We start from the raw sequence: 16,283 nt of genomic DNA, 5'->3' as shown, positions 1-16,283 counted from the left end.
CATTCTCTTGAATTTATCAATATGATGTCACATTTTCAAAATTTGAATAAGTATTGAGCTAATAATACACAATAGGGTCAAGGGTTCTAGAGAGGATGTTTGGGATGTGATGTGAAACTGCACAATTTTCATTTTAAATAATTTTTGTACAATACTCCAGCCCCATAAAGTCTATGCTTTTTCCTTTAACACATTAAGAACAAAACACTGTGTTTTTGTAGTCTTTTAAAAAACTGCTCACTGTACAGTTTCAACCGTCTTGCCCTGTTTAACGATTTGAACTTCAACTGAGAACAAGTCTTTAACTACACTATGTGGACATAAGCACTGGGCCACACACAGCATTATTGTTTTCAGTCCCATTGCCAAAGCTTATAATATCCTTCCAAACATTTGCAAAAGAATGGGTCACTTTCACAGAGTCACTCAATGAATTATCAAGTCAGTTCAAGAAATTCCTTTTAAAATCAACTTTATGTAGTATTATTGCAAAAGGGAAGAGTTTAATTGCAGGTTAGGGTCGCCAAGTGCTGAGGTATTTGGTGTGTAAAAGTCACCAGTGCTCTGCTTCTAAACTTCCCCTGGCATTAACAACAGCACTAAACTGTACAGGGGAGCTTTGATTTTCATGGCTGGGCAGCTCTTGTAGGTGTCATCCTCAGGTGGACATCAAGTTTCTACTACGTTGTTGCTCATTCAGAGAACTCTGCACAGGAACATCCAAACAAACTCTGGGCTGTCTCTGTCCGTGGTCCTGATACCCTGCTTATCTTGCCCATTGCTGTTACAGAATGTACTGTATATTGTATTGAGCTTCTATAACTTCTGTTGGCCTGGTGTCTATGATTTTTATGGATCCTGGTATCTGGAATTGCATTTATTTGTTAGTCAATTTAAAACTTTCTGGAATCAGCATCAAAAATAAAAGGTCTGGAAACACATAAGTAAATGGAGTTTCTGCAGTTTTTTTGTAATTTTTATAATTTTGTTTTTCTTTTTATGTATATAGCTCATATTTTCATGTGTTGTAATATGTAAATCAAAAAGTCATATTTAGATATAATGAAGCTTTTGTACCGTAGGGTTAGAAGGATATTACTGCTGTAAAGAGAAGAAGTTGTGTGTTTTTCCTCGCCTTCGTACAGCTTGAGGTCATGCGTTGGCAGTGCAGCGAAGTTGTAGTACATACATTTGTATGTTATTGGGGATTCTTGCATTATTGTTTAATCTGTGAGAAGGAAAATATTTTCTGCACAGTGTTGCTGTTGTTGTGAAGGACATTCTGCTTCACTCTGTCTCTCACTTACCGTTTGTCTCAGACTACTCAGGACATCAGTTTCTTAATTTTACTGCAGAAAAACATGCGGTTCACTATTAACATTTACCTCAAATCATCAGCATGTCACTGCTGTCTCTAAACATATGATAAGCTAATGCCTCCTTTCCTTTGTCATGTGTGTCCATGTGTGTTGTTGCTGTTGTGTGTCAGTCTGATAGCCTACACTGAGCAGTACTTGGAGTATGACCCATTTGTGACATCACCTGAACCATCCAACCCCTGGACCAGCGATGACCCCACTTTCTGGGATTTGGAGGCTAGGTACGATCACTGTCAGTGGATATGTCAAGATGTCTCTGCGTGCTGTTTTGTTGTTGTTTTCATAATCATGGTATTTTTAGAGGAAACTGTTTGCACTGATTATTTTAAAATAATTTATTTTTCTGTTGTTGGGCTCTGTAACCTATAACCTTCCTTTTTGCCTTTTGGTGTGTAAATCTCAAAACCAATTTCACATAGAGCCCATAGGGGAAGGGAATTCTTTTCAAGGACACCTATTCAACGCTTTTTTAAACAATCTCAGGTGTGTGCAGTGTGAAAGCTCACACTGCACCCCCCTTTGGAAGTAAATATCAAACAGACCGAAACCAATCTCACAAAAGGCAAATTCAAGTGTGAACGCACTCCATGTGCTGCCCTTGATCATATAGTTGCTGACAGCAGGCAAGTCCTGACAAAGTCGTTGAAGAAACGATTGTTGATGATCGGCTTTCATTCCAAAGTATTTCTTTTTGCTACTTATCAGCTTATTTTAACCCTGATTTGCAACTCAAAAATTTAAACGATCTGGATAATCAGAAATTTCACTGCACAATTCTCCTAACTTAAATGCTAAATGGTCTTTGAAAACTCGAAGCACCATCTTACTGCTGTAACAAGCCTCATTCACATACACATAAATACAAGTGCTTTTTCCCGACATTCAAACACACTTTGTTGCATCAGGGGGCAACTTTAGTATCTTGGATAAGTTTGTAAGAATTTTTTTTGTTTTAAATATAAAATAACATTTTAAAATTCCCCTCTCACCCCTGCGGGCGGTCTATCCTTCAAGCTCGGATCCTCTACCAGAGGTGCAGTAACTTAACTGTTCCTAGGACTGCGCTCTTCTAGGGCAGAGTTCTCCGATGTTGTTCCTGAGCAATGTTCCATCTAAGCTGCGCGCGTGCACAATTGCGTACTGCTGGCACAGTCTCTGCGCACAAAAAATCTGCGTTGGGCACAAAAAAAAAAAATCTAACCTGACTTGGAATTAAAGTAAATACTTCTGTTTTGCAGTGTTAGTCAGTAAGTGACTGGCTGCTCCCTTATGGGATTAGAACAATGCCTCCTTATCCCCAGTCCAGCCAATAATACGATTCACATTCGTATATACGCAGCTGATCAACATCGTTGACAGGCTATGAAAACCCTCCTTGCTTGGAGCTTCCTTGTCTTGATGTCAGTGGCTTCTATCTCCTGTTTTGGCCATCTTATTAGTTTGGTAGCTCAGTCCCCTCAGTTCTGACCACCTTCATCTCTAGACCGAATGACATTCCGATGCCATTGCTGCTGGTGTGGATCAGTGGATCGATATCCCGTTCTTGGCATACAACTTGATGAAATCCACAGGAGGATAGCTGACAACTCAATTCCGTATCCATAGTGTGTTCAGACATATGCAGAACAGCAGTGGTCCTCCTCATGTATTGATCCATCTTAGCACACAGTCAGGTCAAGCTTCACCATGATCCTATCTTTCAGGACTCTCGCACTCAAGGAGACGGATACCTGCTTGGGTGGGGGGGTCATGATATCTACCCCCTGACCTGTTGTCCTGGCTCCCTGTTGCCATAACATGTGTGTTGTACCTCGTCAGTCTCTAGCTTTGAGAACAGTCCTTTCTTCTAAATGTTGGAACACTGAGCTACTAGTTGTTTCGCTGTCAATGTGGATGTTGGGTATCGGCATGACTTCATATAGCATGGAGGGTCAAGCCTAAGACCCTTACTGGATACAGACGCCCCAGGTGGGAATCAAACGTGTGACTCATGCTCTAGAGGCGTGTAGCTGCTATACAGGCATGATTTTTTTTCTTGTAAAGCCAAAGTGTGACTGACCGAGTACTGATCAAGCACTAATTGCTTTGGCAGAGAACTTTTGAACTAGTGACGGACATTTACAGATCACTCAGCCCAAATCAAAGAAAACACATATAAGACCGATCAAACAAATGAACTGCCTTGCTACCAAATTATTAAACATAAAGAAAAGTAGTGCTCTCAACAAGGTGCACTATGATTGGAACTGCTGAATACGCAGGAATTCATTAGATCAGACACATGATCACTGTGCCTAATGTAGCTTAATAATTCATCTGAATTGATTAATTGCAGGATAAGAGAACATATTCCCTGCAGAGATTGTAATGATTGGATTTCAGATGAGCACTGTCATAATGTGCAGCTTTTCATAAACCAGTATCACATCCACATCAGACCCTTTCGTGAGTCCCAAAGATCAGGAGGATTTTGCAGTTTTAATGTCTCATCTCTATCTTCATCTTTCCTCTGTTTTCACTTTTTAGATCTGTCCACACTTTCCCAGCTGTAATTAAGTCTCAGACACTAGTTTCATTCTTTATTTTTTTAAGGACATTGTAACTATTGTCAAAAACATATTGAAAGTAGAGTTTTGTGAATACTACAGATTTTTCAGCTTAATATATTGCACTGATAATTTTGGAACCACAGATATTTTTATAGAGGGGCTGCAATATACATATATACATATATAACAATAAACTGCCAATCCCTATCTCCATCTTTCCTAGTAAGGAGCCCAGTCAGCAGAGGGTGAAGAAGTGGGGCTTCTCTTTGGAGGACGCCTTGAAAGATCCAGCAGGGCAGGAGCTTTTCCTCAAGTTTCTAGAATCAGAGTTTAGCTCAGAGAATCTCAGGTGAGCAAAATATATTTCAGTCATCACTGTTGTATGTTGAAGTGATATTTTCCTGCTCTTTTTAACCATGCTGTACTGAACTCAATTAATGAAGAAAGGCAAGTAGTGCACAAGCACAGATTTTGTGGTGAATTTTTAAAGGCAGCTTATTCTGCATTATAACAAATCCTCTGTGCTTCATAGGATAACATTTAAGACATTCAGTTGGACATTTGTGCAGCTCCCCTTTAACAACGTGAGGAGAGTATAAGAGTCGATCAAAAGCTTTCACTTCCATGAAAATAGGCAGAAATTATTTCTTCTTGGCAACCTCATTGTTCCAACCTACCATTTCAACCCACTTGGAACATGGAAGAGCAATCAAGTGAAGGTTTGCCAGTTTTTAGATACCTAGAACACTTAAAGAGAAGCGCACAAACCACACTAAAATTCTGCTCATCGAAATTTCAGGAAAAGAAAAGAGTATTAGAAAGGAGCAATACTGAGCTACAATGTTATGCAGATGTATCTCTTCTAGTATTTTTTTTTTTACTCTGTTGGATAAATCTAAGATAAAAACAGTTTTTGAAAGGTCTTATCACCATAAACAACAATGTTGTATCGAAGAGAAGAAAAAGATGCAGCCTTACAACTCTGATAAAAATAACAAGACTGAGCTAATGAGGTACACATCAATTTTCTTAACTGCTCATTCAATTAAAAGTCATAGCAGCAGCAGTAGAGCCTGTCCCAGCTGGCTCTGCTGGGTGAGGTGCAGAGTACACAACGTGCCCTACCACAGGGCCTCTTTAAACAGACAACCACACTCCTCCTATGCATTTAAGACGTAATTTAAGTTGTCGTGCCTTAAAGGAAAGATTCAAAGGGAAATAAGATTTCACAGAACTACTTTACTTCTGTCTACACATCAAAAACAGAGTTGTAGAGCACCGGCAGTAAGCATACTAAGAGAAACCGCTAGCCCGACGATCCATCACACGTCACAAAACATTTCAAAACTCGTGTTTTTAGGCTCATGGCAACTTTTCCTCAATCTGTCTGTTTAATTTTTAAGTCCATGAATGTTTTTGATTTCTTTGACTTGTTCTTGTAATGGTTTACAGCTCACATTAAATACAAATTTACACACTAGGCACTGTCATATTTAGTCCCTTATGCACCTATGCAGCAATAAGTGGGTGTTTTATAGTGTGTGGGTGGGAGAGAGAGATGAGGCATCTCTGAAATCTAGTGAGAGAGACAGAAACGTGTTAGGAATAAGAGTCTGGGGATGAACTGATACTATGGAGGTTGTTGATACTTCTGAGCCAGGGGGAGATCCACTACAGAGAAAAAACACACACACATAAGCAGGGTGAGATGCAGAGCGGGAGGGCATACACTCACATCGCTGTTCACCCTTCAGCTACGCCACCAGTCTCCTCACCTCCATCTATTGTTCTCTTCTTCTGGACCCTTAATTGCTTTTGGTTTTATGAGGGAGCTTTTGGAGGAGTGGCACAGAAAGAGAGAGTGTCAGTTATTGAGAAATAGAGAGTGAGTGAGCAAAGCACACCCCAGAGGTGCTTTGCTCTATATTGCTAAACCAGTCCACAGATCAATATAGATAGAAACTAATATTGCAGGCAGTCTGCTTCTCTGCTGCCCCTGGTATTTAACACAGTTTAAGTTTTTTCTCTGTGTCAATATTTAAAAGAAAATTATTCTCGTGTGTCGTCGAGGAAAGGAGGAGAAAGTTTTAAGAGCATTTTAGAAAGAAAGAAATCAAATACATGTAAGTCAATGTTCTGGATACTGACATGTTTCGAGAAAACTATGTTTGCTTTGCAGGAAGGTTTCACTTTTAATTTTACCGCTCTAATCATACAGAAAGCTTTCACTGTCCTAAACTCGCTAATCTATCTAAAGATAAGTTATCACCAGTTACATGTTTAGCATGCAGATTTAAAGGTCTATGCCACTGATGTGTGTTTCTGTTTGTGTTGTTGCAGGTTCTGGCTGGCTGTGCAGGAATTAAAGAGGATACCTCAGCACGAAGTTGCACAGAGGGCACAGGACATCTGGGCAGAGTTCCTGGCAGAGGGAGCGCCCAGCTCTATTAACCTGGACTCCCACAGTTACGAACGCACCAGCCAAAACCTGAAAGACCCTGGACGATACAGCTACGAAGATGCACAGGTGAGAAGCAGAGGAGCATGCAGTGCATTTGAGCTCAAGTAAAATTATTTGAACTTGAAAATTATAAAACCAGTCGGACTTCACAGGGTTTTAAAGTGGAGCTGATGTAACAATATATCAACCTCTTTAAACCTACATATAGAAATTATATGACTGGGAAAAAAAGAACCTGCTCTTAAAATCCTGTCCAGATTTATGCAACTTTTTGGCAAATGCCAGCTGAAATTTGTCTGGCTGAACTGAGAATTAGTGGTACTCATAAATAATAAAAGGTGAACTACAATACTAAGTGAATCCTAGAAAAGGAGTCATTTAGCAAATTGCATTTATTTCAGTTAGCCTCATTCTGTTCTCTCACTACTGAGAAAAATGTCCCTACTTTTGATCAGTGATTGCAACACATTTACACTGCAAATACACACCTCATATCCTTTGGAGTGACTTTTGAAAAAGTAAAGCAGACAGGCAAACTTACATAGCAAGGCCCCAGCCAGTCAGCAGATTTGAACCCAGGACCTTTTTGCTGGGAAACAACAATGCTAACTAATGCACCGCCATGCTTCTGAAGTTTAATTCTAAATGACCTAATTGTGTGACTGGTTGTCTGTCTCTGTGTTAGACCTGCAATAGACTGTTGACCTATACTATGACAGCTGGGATAAGCTTCAGTAATTTCCTGTGTATCAGGATTCCCCAGTTATGTGACTGACTCCAAATAGGCCTGCTTGAGGTCAAGAGTATTACCACAAGGCTCTATTCTACATTCCAACTTAAGTTGGTTATATCTCTGTGGGTTTTCTGTGCTTCTTTCAGAAGCTCTGCCCCACACTATTGTCTGCTCCATTTGTCTTTCTTACATGCTTCACCAGTATCAACTAATGGGTCTATATTGTGGAGTGATTTCCAGAGAATACGTCTCATTGGGAGATAGATGGGCGGGGGGGTACTGGGCGCTGCGTAGCATCTATTAAATTCCGTCTCGTGTCACAGGCTTAAATGGGACGAGTTAAACAAAGAAAAGATTTCTCCTGTCAGTTACCTGGCAGTGTGCCTCAATCATCCTCTCCCACTGAGAGGGTCTTGTTCAGTTTACTCTGCTTGAGTTGGCAAGTTTTGTACATCATCGACACATAGTTATATATAAACAAAGCAGAATTGCACCGCCATCCTTCCGACGCAAACTTCTCCTTCTTACTTGCTGTGTATCCCATCTTTCTGACCTCTAAGGACCACATCTACAAGCTGATGAAAAGTGACAGCTATTCACGTTTCCTGCGCTCCAACCTGTACCAGGACCTTCTGATGGCGAGGAAGAAAGTAAGTGACTGTGTCATCTATTTATGAATTACTCTCTGTGGACATACAGAAGCTGTATCATTGAACATTAGCATCAGTGAAGCTGAGACTAAGGCAGGCTCCCCGACTTTACTTGGTAGAGATAAGTGGACCAGTCTTTATGACTTAATGACTGCTCAAAGTGCACACACAGCACTGTAACAGTCACACACCATGAGATACAGTATAATTTGTGAATATGTCAAAGGGCATTTTGACATGTTTGACACTGGATTGATGGGCAACCTGCCTCTAGCAGGGCCAGCTATGAGGCATGAGGGGTGCACCGCATTCGGTCAGCTAAATTGCTGAGACGACTGCTAACAGCCCTTTTTAGAAAAGAAAGTGGAATACGGCATAGTATTTTCCAGCAATTACTGTAATATCAGTAATGTTTAAAAATATGCCTGCAATCTTGTGCAATTTTTGCGAACTGACTCTGAAAGTGAAAGATGCAATTTTGGCTTCGAAAGAGTTGAACTCTCACACTCTTTACTTTTTGCTCAACTCTAGCCTGAAACGGAGCAGGGCCGACGCACCTCCCTGGAGAAGTTCACTCGCAGTGTGGTGAGTGTCCCGCTGCGTCTGGTTTTAATTATTACAGCTACTTTATCAAACTTTTTTTTAATTGTACATCTGTGCTAAAGTATTTTTTGTAGTCATTAGATACTTTTGCAGCTACAAAGGACATTTACTTTTTTAAAACAATGGTTTAAAAGAATGGCGTATTGAGTAATAAAGGACTGTCCATTGTACAAATTAGTTTGCCTAACTGCGTGACTGCAAATGAGGGAAGAGGCAGGATGCAGGCAAAACAATTACAATGTAAAATTACAGCTAAGCGGTTTGAGTGATTTCTGTATTCTTCAGTGTTCCCTTTGGGGTGCCATTTGCCATGTGTTGCCATGTTTGTTTTTGCTTTATGAAATGCATTATTTCTTTCAGTTCAATAGATGAAGCCTTTGGTTTGCAAAGACATGGAACTGTGACCAAACTATGCATTTCTCTGCAGACACATTATGAGCTTGATATCAAAGAAGAAGAAAAAAACGTTATTTAAGTCTTATTGGACTTCATATGGCAAGCTTGGAGCTCCCTAAGGCACCTCTCATTGCATTACTGTCCCCCCCCCTTTTTTTTTCAGGGCTAATATAATGTATTCTCACCTTGAGATTTAATATATTTTTGCAGACAAAGCTCTATGTGCATGCAGGTCATCCTTCTTCTTTTTCTCCTTAGCTCCTTAGAAATCTTGAGAATAAAACTTTAAACTATGACTCTTCTTTTCCAGGGCAAGTCATTGACAGGCAAACGACTGACGGGTCTCATGCAGTCGTCCTGACAAGGCCTGGATGAAGAATAGGTGGAACCATACCCAGAAGAGCTGCTTACCTATGGGAAGCAGGTGGAAAAGGACCCTGGGGTGTGCTTGTGTAGCTATGGGAGGTGGATAAGTGCGCCAAACAAGCTTACACCACTGGATTGGACTACTACCACATGTGAAACTCACCTCAGATCAGTTCAAGCGGACCGACAGCATGCAATAAGTCACCAGACCTGACACCAGTGCTGTCACAGTGTAGATGATAAACAATGCTACTCCTCTTAGGAAGTTTCTACAAAAATCACCTGTACTAAGGAAAGCCGGGCTCAGTTGTTTCTCTCTATCTACTCTCATGTTAATATAGTAGCTGAAGAGGCTATTGCTTTTACTTTCAGTGATATAAACACGGAATGCTTGAATGCCTTGACAGATGTCAAACGAGACTTAGATTAAATGCTGTAGCTAGCTGTTTTATCTCATCATTCACTACGATGATATAAGGGAATGAAACACTGGGAGCAGTTTACAGATGCTTGACTGCCAGGTGGTGTAGTACACTGAACTTATGATTGACTAAAGCTTTTAGATCAACTTACTATTGTATGACACAAGATATGCCTCTGTATGTCCAATGCCGATTTACTTGGTTACAGTGTGCGCTCACATTTAAATCAGCACACTTGCTGCTTTTGTCTGTCTCCCTGCACTTATAGCTGTGTAATGTAGTACTGTAGTTGGTACAATAGTATGTGTTAGTATGTGCAACAGTAGCTACTAATACTGAAGTTAGTACAAGCACAAGCTGAAATGTCTGCTTTTAAATTCAAGTAAAGGGCACCAAACACGAAGGCCACACGTATCCTGGAAAGCTAACCAAAATCAGTGTTGACCTGATCATTTGGACATATTCTTAATCTACAAATCAATAATTACTTTGCCCTAAACATATGTTGTGGACACCCAGAGGTGAACATCTTGTCATAAAAAGGTGAGTTGGTAGGTTTACAAACAGTTGTATTGCTTTAAACGGGTGGGTGGATAAAGGTTAGGCTTTACTCTATCTTCTAAACATTCCACTGCAGGCGGCCACAGTAATGTTTATTTGGCTGACTTCTTACCATTCTTCACTTTGTGTAAAGATGACAATAAAAGAGGAATGCACAATAAAGACGGAGTTTTGGACCCTTATGTCAGCATGTCCATTTCTTCTTACAGGGAAAATGCATCAGATGACACTTTCAATAAAATCCCAGAATAAATGCATGTAACATGTAACAGGTGCATCTTTGCACTTTGTAGTTACATACTGCCCCCTAGTGTCCGTTGGGTAGTAAGTACTGGTTAAACGTCTCACTTTCTGTCATTTGCTGGCACGTGGAGCAAAACCATTACAGCTGGGCAACAAGTACGCTTTAGAAATGTACTATTAAAACCTAAATGTTAAACAGTGCAGCTTTAAAGTGTTGTCGCTCTTGAATTTGATGCTTGGGAAATAAAGACTGATTATTACATCTAATGCTACAAAGAGCTTTTAGTATCTTGCCATCTTAGTAATAGCTGTGAAGTGCAATAGCGCCATCTGGTGGGCATTTTATTAAGAAACGGTACATTTTTTTTCTCTTTTCTATTATTATCTTCCTCCTGTAAGTCAGTCTTATATTAATCTTCATCAAACAAGTATGACTACTGTTTTATTCCAATAGTCTCCATGTTATATTTGAATAAGGCATATCTTTTTTTAGATTTCCCTCTATACACCACTACAGTGGGTTTCAAATCCAGCAATATGTGATTCAAGTGCAGACTTTCAGCTTTAATTCATGAGGTTCAGCAAAAGTATTAGAAATATTTTGAGAGGCTCAAAAGTATTTTGACAATTGACAAGAAGTTTGAGACTGTTGCCTTGTTATTCCATGACAAACACTCGACCCACCTCTGGTTAATTCCAAATGTTGAACTTCATTTTGGTAACTGAGACTGTCAATATGACACCCAAACAGATGTCAGTGCAGGTAAAGGACTTTGACCTTAAGGTCAAAGTCACTGATATTCATAACTTGTCTGAGATTTTTACTAGATGCACCTGTAGTATTGATTTAGACATCGTACACTGCCTCAATCTCAAGTTATTGTGTTCACAAAGTTAACGGCAATACCCTATCAGCAATTTACAGTCAAGAGGTAAAAATGAGTGACTGGCCAAATTATTATGGATCTAACTGTACACTTCCTCGATAAAACCATTTTGTCCCGAGTATCAAATTTTTTATTTTACTTTTATATTTTAGTGATTCGTTAGTGTCATGGTCCTGGGTCGGTGACCCAGCGCTTTTAGTTATCATTTTCCAGTTTATGATGATGATGATGATGATTGTTATTGTTTGAGTTCTGTGTGTTATATTTGGTCTGCCTTTGAGTCTGCGTCTGTATCTGTCTGTCTATGGTGTCTCCCCATCTGTTTGTGAATCTGTCTGGTTAGTTCAATGTCTTCTCTGGTTCCATGTATCTGAGTTTCCTGTTTTATTGTGAAGGTCCGTGTCATATGTGAGTGTGATCAGTTTACGTTTCCCCTGTCCCGTCAGCCCAGATTTCTCCCAGCTGTGTTGCCCTCCTGTCTCGCATCCCCTGATTACTGGTGTGTGTATTTAAGCCCTGTGTGTTCTCCTGCCTGTTGCCGGTTCGTCTGTGTTACTTCGTGTCAGTCTGCGTTACCCTGTGTGCCACAGTGTCCTGTTCCTCGTCTGCGTCTCTCTGCTTTTCCTCCCCTTTTGTCGTATGCTCCCAGGTCTGTTATTTTTAGTTCTCCCAGTTTAGGTGTCTTCAGTTATTTGTCATGCTCCACTGCTTGTTTGCCACTACACCTTTGTAAATAAACCTCACCAGTATTTCATCCACTGCCTGCATCTTGGGTCCTGCTTCCTCCACACCACACGGCTCGCCTTACCAGCCGTGACAGTACGAACCGGCCACAATGGACCCAGCAGCATTCAACCCGCCCGAGGAGCTCCGGGAGGATATCATTTATTCTGTGGACCGTTTAATTAATTTATGGCTGGGGCATGAGGAGAAGGGATTCCGCCAAGCCATAACTAATCGATTGGAGCGACTGGTTTCCGGTCTCCCCTGGCTGTTCAGCTCACTCCACCCACTTGTTCAGAATTTCTTTCGGAACGAGCTGCACCTTCACCCCCCTACCGCTCGTCTGCTCAGCCCACCGGAGGATATGCAGTCCGAACTGCCGGATGTGGAGTTACCCGGCCTGTCGGAGCGTTCTCCGAGGAGGAAGCAACGTTCATGTCGTAGGCGCCTCACCCCACAGCCGGGTGGTGGGGTTTCAGAACCGCCGGCTGTGGTGAGTGAAAATGACACTCTTTCTGTTTCACCAGACTTTGGGACTGTTAATTCTGGGGCTGTGTTTCTTCAGTTAGCCACCCGGCCTAAAGCCCAGTCGCCACCTCCACCACATTCAGCCTCACTACCCATAGCTCAGTTACAGTCGCAGCCAGACTTACTACAAACTATGCTACAATCCATAACCCAGTCTATAGCTCAGTTGGCAGAGGAATCATTAGCCCTATCATCAGTTCAGCCTCCTGTTCAGCAGCCGCTAGCCCTGCGTCCTGTGTCACCAGCTCCTCCAGTACAACAACCTGAATCTATGCTATCCGAAGGGAATTGTTTTTCATCCGTCCATTGTAAGCAGAGAGACAAACCAGTTAATAACGTAATCATCCCTCAACAGCTGACCAGTTCTGAGACTGTGATGCACTCCAGGGCCTCCCCAGAGGCTGGGTTTCAGCCCCTAGCCCACTCTGGACCCCTGGAGGCTAGGAACCCAGCTGAGGACTGTACAGAGCTGTCGCTGCCTGAGCAGGGTCAATGCTCTGCGCAGCTGCAGGCCGCTATGTGTTTGCCAGAGGCCCGTGTGCCTGCTGGTCCTGTTCTGTCCCTGCCAGAGGCCCGTGTGCCTGCTGGTCCTGTTGCGTTCCTGCCGGAGGCCCGTGTGCCTGCTGGTCCTGTTGCGTTCCTGCCAGAGGCCCGTGCGCCTGCTGGTTCTGACCTGTTCCTGCCAGAGGCCCGTGTGCCTGCTGGTTCTGTTGCGTGCCTGCCAGAGGCCCGTGCGCCTGCTGGTTTTGTCCCGTGTGTTCCAGGGGCCCCTGTGCCCACTGGTCCTGAGACTGTTCTCGCTGGAGGGCCCGAAGAGCCCGTCCAGCCTCCCGCCTCGTCAGCTGGAGGGCCCGAAGAGCCCGTCCAGCCTCCCGCCTCGTCAGCTGGAGGGCCCGAGGAGCCCGTCCAGCCTCCCGCCTCGTCAGCTGGAGGGCCCGAGGAGCCCGTCCAGCCTCAAGTGTCTTCTGCTGGGGGTTTAGGAGAACCCAGCCAGCCTCAAGTGTCTTCTGCTGGGGGTTCTGGAGAACCCAGCCAGCCTCAAGTGCCGTCTGCTGGAGGGCCCGAGGAGCCCACCCAGCACCACGCCGCGTTAGCTGACGGTCCTGGAGGACCCAGCCAGCACATCTCCACATCACCTCCTGCAGCATCGCTGCCGTCAGGTTTTGCAGCCGTCCCGCTGCCGTCATCCTCGCCTGGTCCAGCCTCCACCTCAGTCTCGTCTGGTCCGGCCTCCGCTTCAGCATCAGCATCGCCTGGTCCAGCATCAGCATTGCCTGGTCCAGCTTCAGCATCCTCATCAGCTGCTTTGCCTGGTCCAGCTTCAGCATCCTCATCAGCTGCTTTGCCTGGTCCAGCTTCAGCATCCTCATCAGCTGCTTTGCCTGGTCCAGCTTCAGCATCCTCATCAGCTGCTTTGCCTGGTCCAGCTTCAGCATCCTCATCAGCTGCTTTGCCTGGTCCAGCTTCAGCATCCTCATCAGCTGCTTTGCCTGGTCCAGCTTCAGCATCCTCATCAGCTGCTTTGCCTGGTCCAGCCTCTGCATCCTCATCAGCTGCTTTGCCTGGTCCAGCCTCTGCATCCTCATCAGCTGCTTTGCCTGGTCCAGCCTCTGCATCCTCATCAGCTGCTTTGCCTGGTCCAGCCTCTGCATCCTCATCAGCTGCATCACCGTCTGGTCCAGCCTCTGCATCACCGTCTGGTCCAGCCTCTGCATCACCGTCTGGTCCAGCCTCTGCATCACCGTCTGGTCCAGCCTCTGCATCACCGTCTGGTCCAGCCTCTGCATCACCGTCTGGTCCAGCCTCTGCATCACCGTCTGGTCCAGCCTCTGCATCACCGTCTGGTCCAGCCTCTGCATCACCGTCTGGTCCAGCCTCTGCATCACCGTCTGGTCCAGCCTCTGCATCACCGTCTGGTCCAGCCTCTGCATCACCGTCTGGTCCAGCCTCTGCATCACCGTCTGGTCCAGCCTCTGCATCACCGTCTGGTCCAGCCTCTGCATCACCGTCTGGTCCAGCCTCCGCATCACCGTCTGGTCCAGCCTCCGCATCACCGTCTGGTCCAGCCTCCGCATCACCGTCTGGTCCAGCCTCCGCTTCATCGTCTGGTCCAGCCTCCGCTTCATCGTCTGGTCCAGCCTCCGCTTCATCGTCTGGTCCAGCCTCCGCTTCATCGTCTGGTCCAGCCTCCGCTTCATCGTCTGGTCCAGCCTCCGCTTCATCGTCTGGTCCAGCCTCCGCTTCATCGTCTGGTCCAGCCTCCGCTTCATCGTCTGGTCCAGCCTCCGCTTCATCGTCTGGTCCAGCCTCCGCTTCATCGTCTGGTCCAGCCTCCGCTTCATCGTCTGGTCCAGCCTCCGCTTCACCTGGGGCTGCAGGGGCCACGCAGCCTTCAGGTCCCCAACTACCACCTCCACATCGTCGGTCATCTGCCTGGCCGCCTGTTGGGCATCTCCGCCACCGTGGACGCCCTCCTGAACGCCGCCACTGCCTTCCACGTGGCCGGCCTCCGGACCTGTTTCCACGCCGCTGTTGCTGTCCGCACGGTCGGCCCCCAGAACTGTTTTCACGCCACTGCCTACCGCGTGGCCGGCATCCGGACCTGCCCCGTTGCCATTCGCATGGTCGGCTTCCTGAACTTGACCATCTGGGCCTTTTGGACTCCGTCCCTCCGTCCTGGGCCCCCTCCGCCCGCCCTGGTCGGGTTGTTTTCTGTTTTGTTTTGATCCGTTTTTTCGTTTCTGCTGGGCTGTCTGGTGCCAGCCCTTGAGGGGGGGGTACTGTCATGGTCCTGGGTCGGTGACCCAGCGCTTTTAGTTATCATTTTCCAGTTTATGATGATGATGATGATGATTGTTATTGTTTGAGTTCTGTGTGTTATATTTGGTCTGCCTTTGAGTCTGCGTCTGTATCTGTCTGTCTATGGTGTCTCCCCATCTGTTTGTGAATCTGTCTGGTTAGTTCAATGTCTTCTCTGGTTCCATGTATCTGAGTTTCCTGTTTTATTGTGAAGGTCCGTGTCATATGTGAGTGTGATCAGTTTACGTTTCCCCTGTCCCGTCAGCCCAGATTTCTCCCAGCTGTGTTGCCCTCCTGTCTCGCATCCCCTGATTACTGGTGTGTGTATTTAAGCCCTGTGTGTTCTCCTGCCTGTTGCCGGTTCGTCTGTGTTACTTCGTGTCAGTCTGCGTTACCCTGTGTGCCACAGTGTCCTGTTCCTCGTCTGCGTCTCTCTGCTTTTCCTCCCCTTTTGTCGTATGCTCCCAGGTCTGTTATTTTTAGTTCTCCCAGTTTAGGTGTCTTCAGTTATTTGTCATGCTCCACTGCTTGTTTGCCACTACACCTTTGTAAATAAACCTCACCAGTATTTCATCCACTGCCTGCATCTTGGGTCCTGCTTCCTCCACACCACACGGCTCGCCTTACCAGCCGTGACAGTTAGTGTATGTTCTACATATAGTTGTAAAGCTTTAAGTGCATACTCAAGTTTTGTGGGAGAGATCAAAACACTTAAATGTTTCTTGTGCATTATTGCTTAAAAACATTGATCAAAAATTCAGACGTTCTAAACCGTTTTTTAGAAAAGAAGGTATACGAAGAACAGACAGGAAAAAACAAAAACAAATCCTGGTGCAACTGTTTCCAAGATAAAAGACAAAACTGAACTTATTCAAAACACCAAAAAATATCCCAAAAAGCAGCACCTGAGTACTGTAAGCACATGTATTGCAATGCAGGATTTTAATACTTTAGATGACAAACTGAAACACAGTGAGACTCAC

General features: G+C 44.5%; 1 protein-coding gene across 1 annotated transcript in view; it reads left to right on the top strand.

The window, feature by feature from the left end:
• The window catches only part of rgs6 (regulator of G protein signaling 6), a 105,375-nt gene extending 95,081 nt beyond the window's left edge, over nucleotides 1-10,294 (top strand). Inside the window, exons 13-18 of the mRNA XM_086264689.1 lie at nucleotides 1,490-1,600; nucleotides 4,152-4,277; nucleotides 6,269-6,455; nucleotides 7,683-7,772; nucleotides 8,304-8,357; nucleotides 9,082-10,294. Coding sequence (XP_086120815.1) covers nucleotides 1,490-1,600; nucleotides 4,152-4,277; nucleotides 6,269-6,455; nucleotides 7,683-7,772; nucleotides 8,304-8,357; nucleotides 9,082-9,132 — 619 coding nt within the window. The 3' untranslated portion in view covers nucleotides 9,133-10,294. The remainder of the gene's footprint in view (nucleotides 1-1,489; nucleotides 1,601-4,151; nucleotides 4,278-6,268; nucleotides 6,456-7,682; nucleotides 7,773-8,303; nucleotides 8,358-9,081) is intronic.
• Nucleotides 10,295-16,283: the final 5,989 nt, after the last annotated feature.

The sequence above is a fragment of the Aulonocara sp. 'chitande type north' Nkhata Bay genome, linkage group LG15, assembly GCF_057382095.1.
Source record: "Aulonocara sp. 'chitande type north' Nkhata Bay isolate Kocher_YH1m ecotype deep benthic linkage group LG15, A_spYH_male_GT1.1, whole genome shotgun sequence".
NCBI lineage: Eukaryota > Metazoa > Chordata > Actinopteri > Cichliformes > Cichlidae > Aulonocara > Aulonocara sp. 'chitande type north' Nkhata Bay.
The sequence above is the reverse complement of the archived record's forward strand: the minus strand, read 5'-3'. Positions and strand labels throughout refer to the sequence as shown.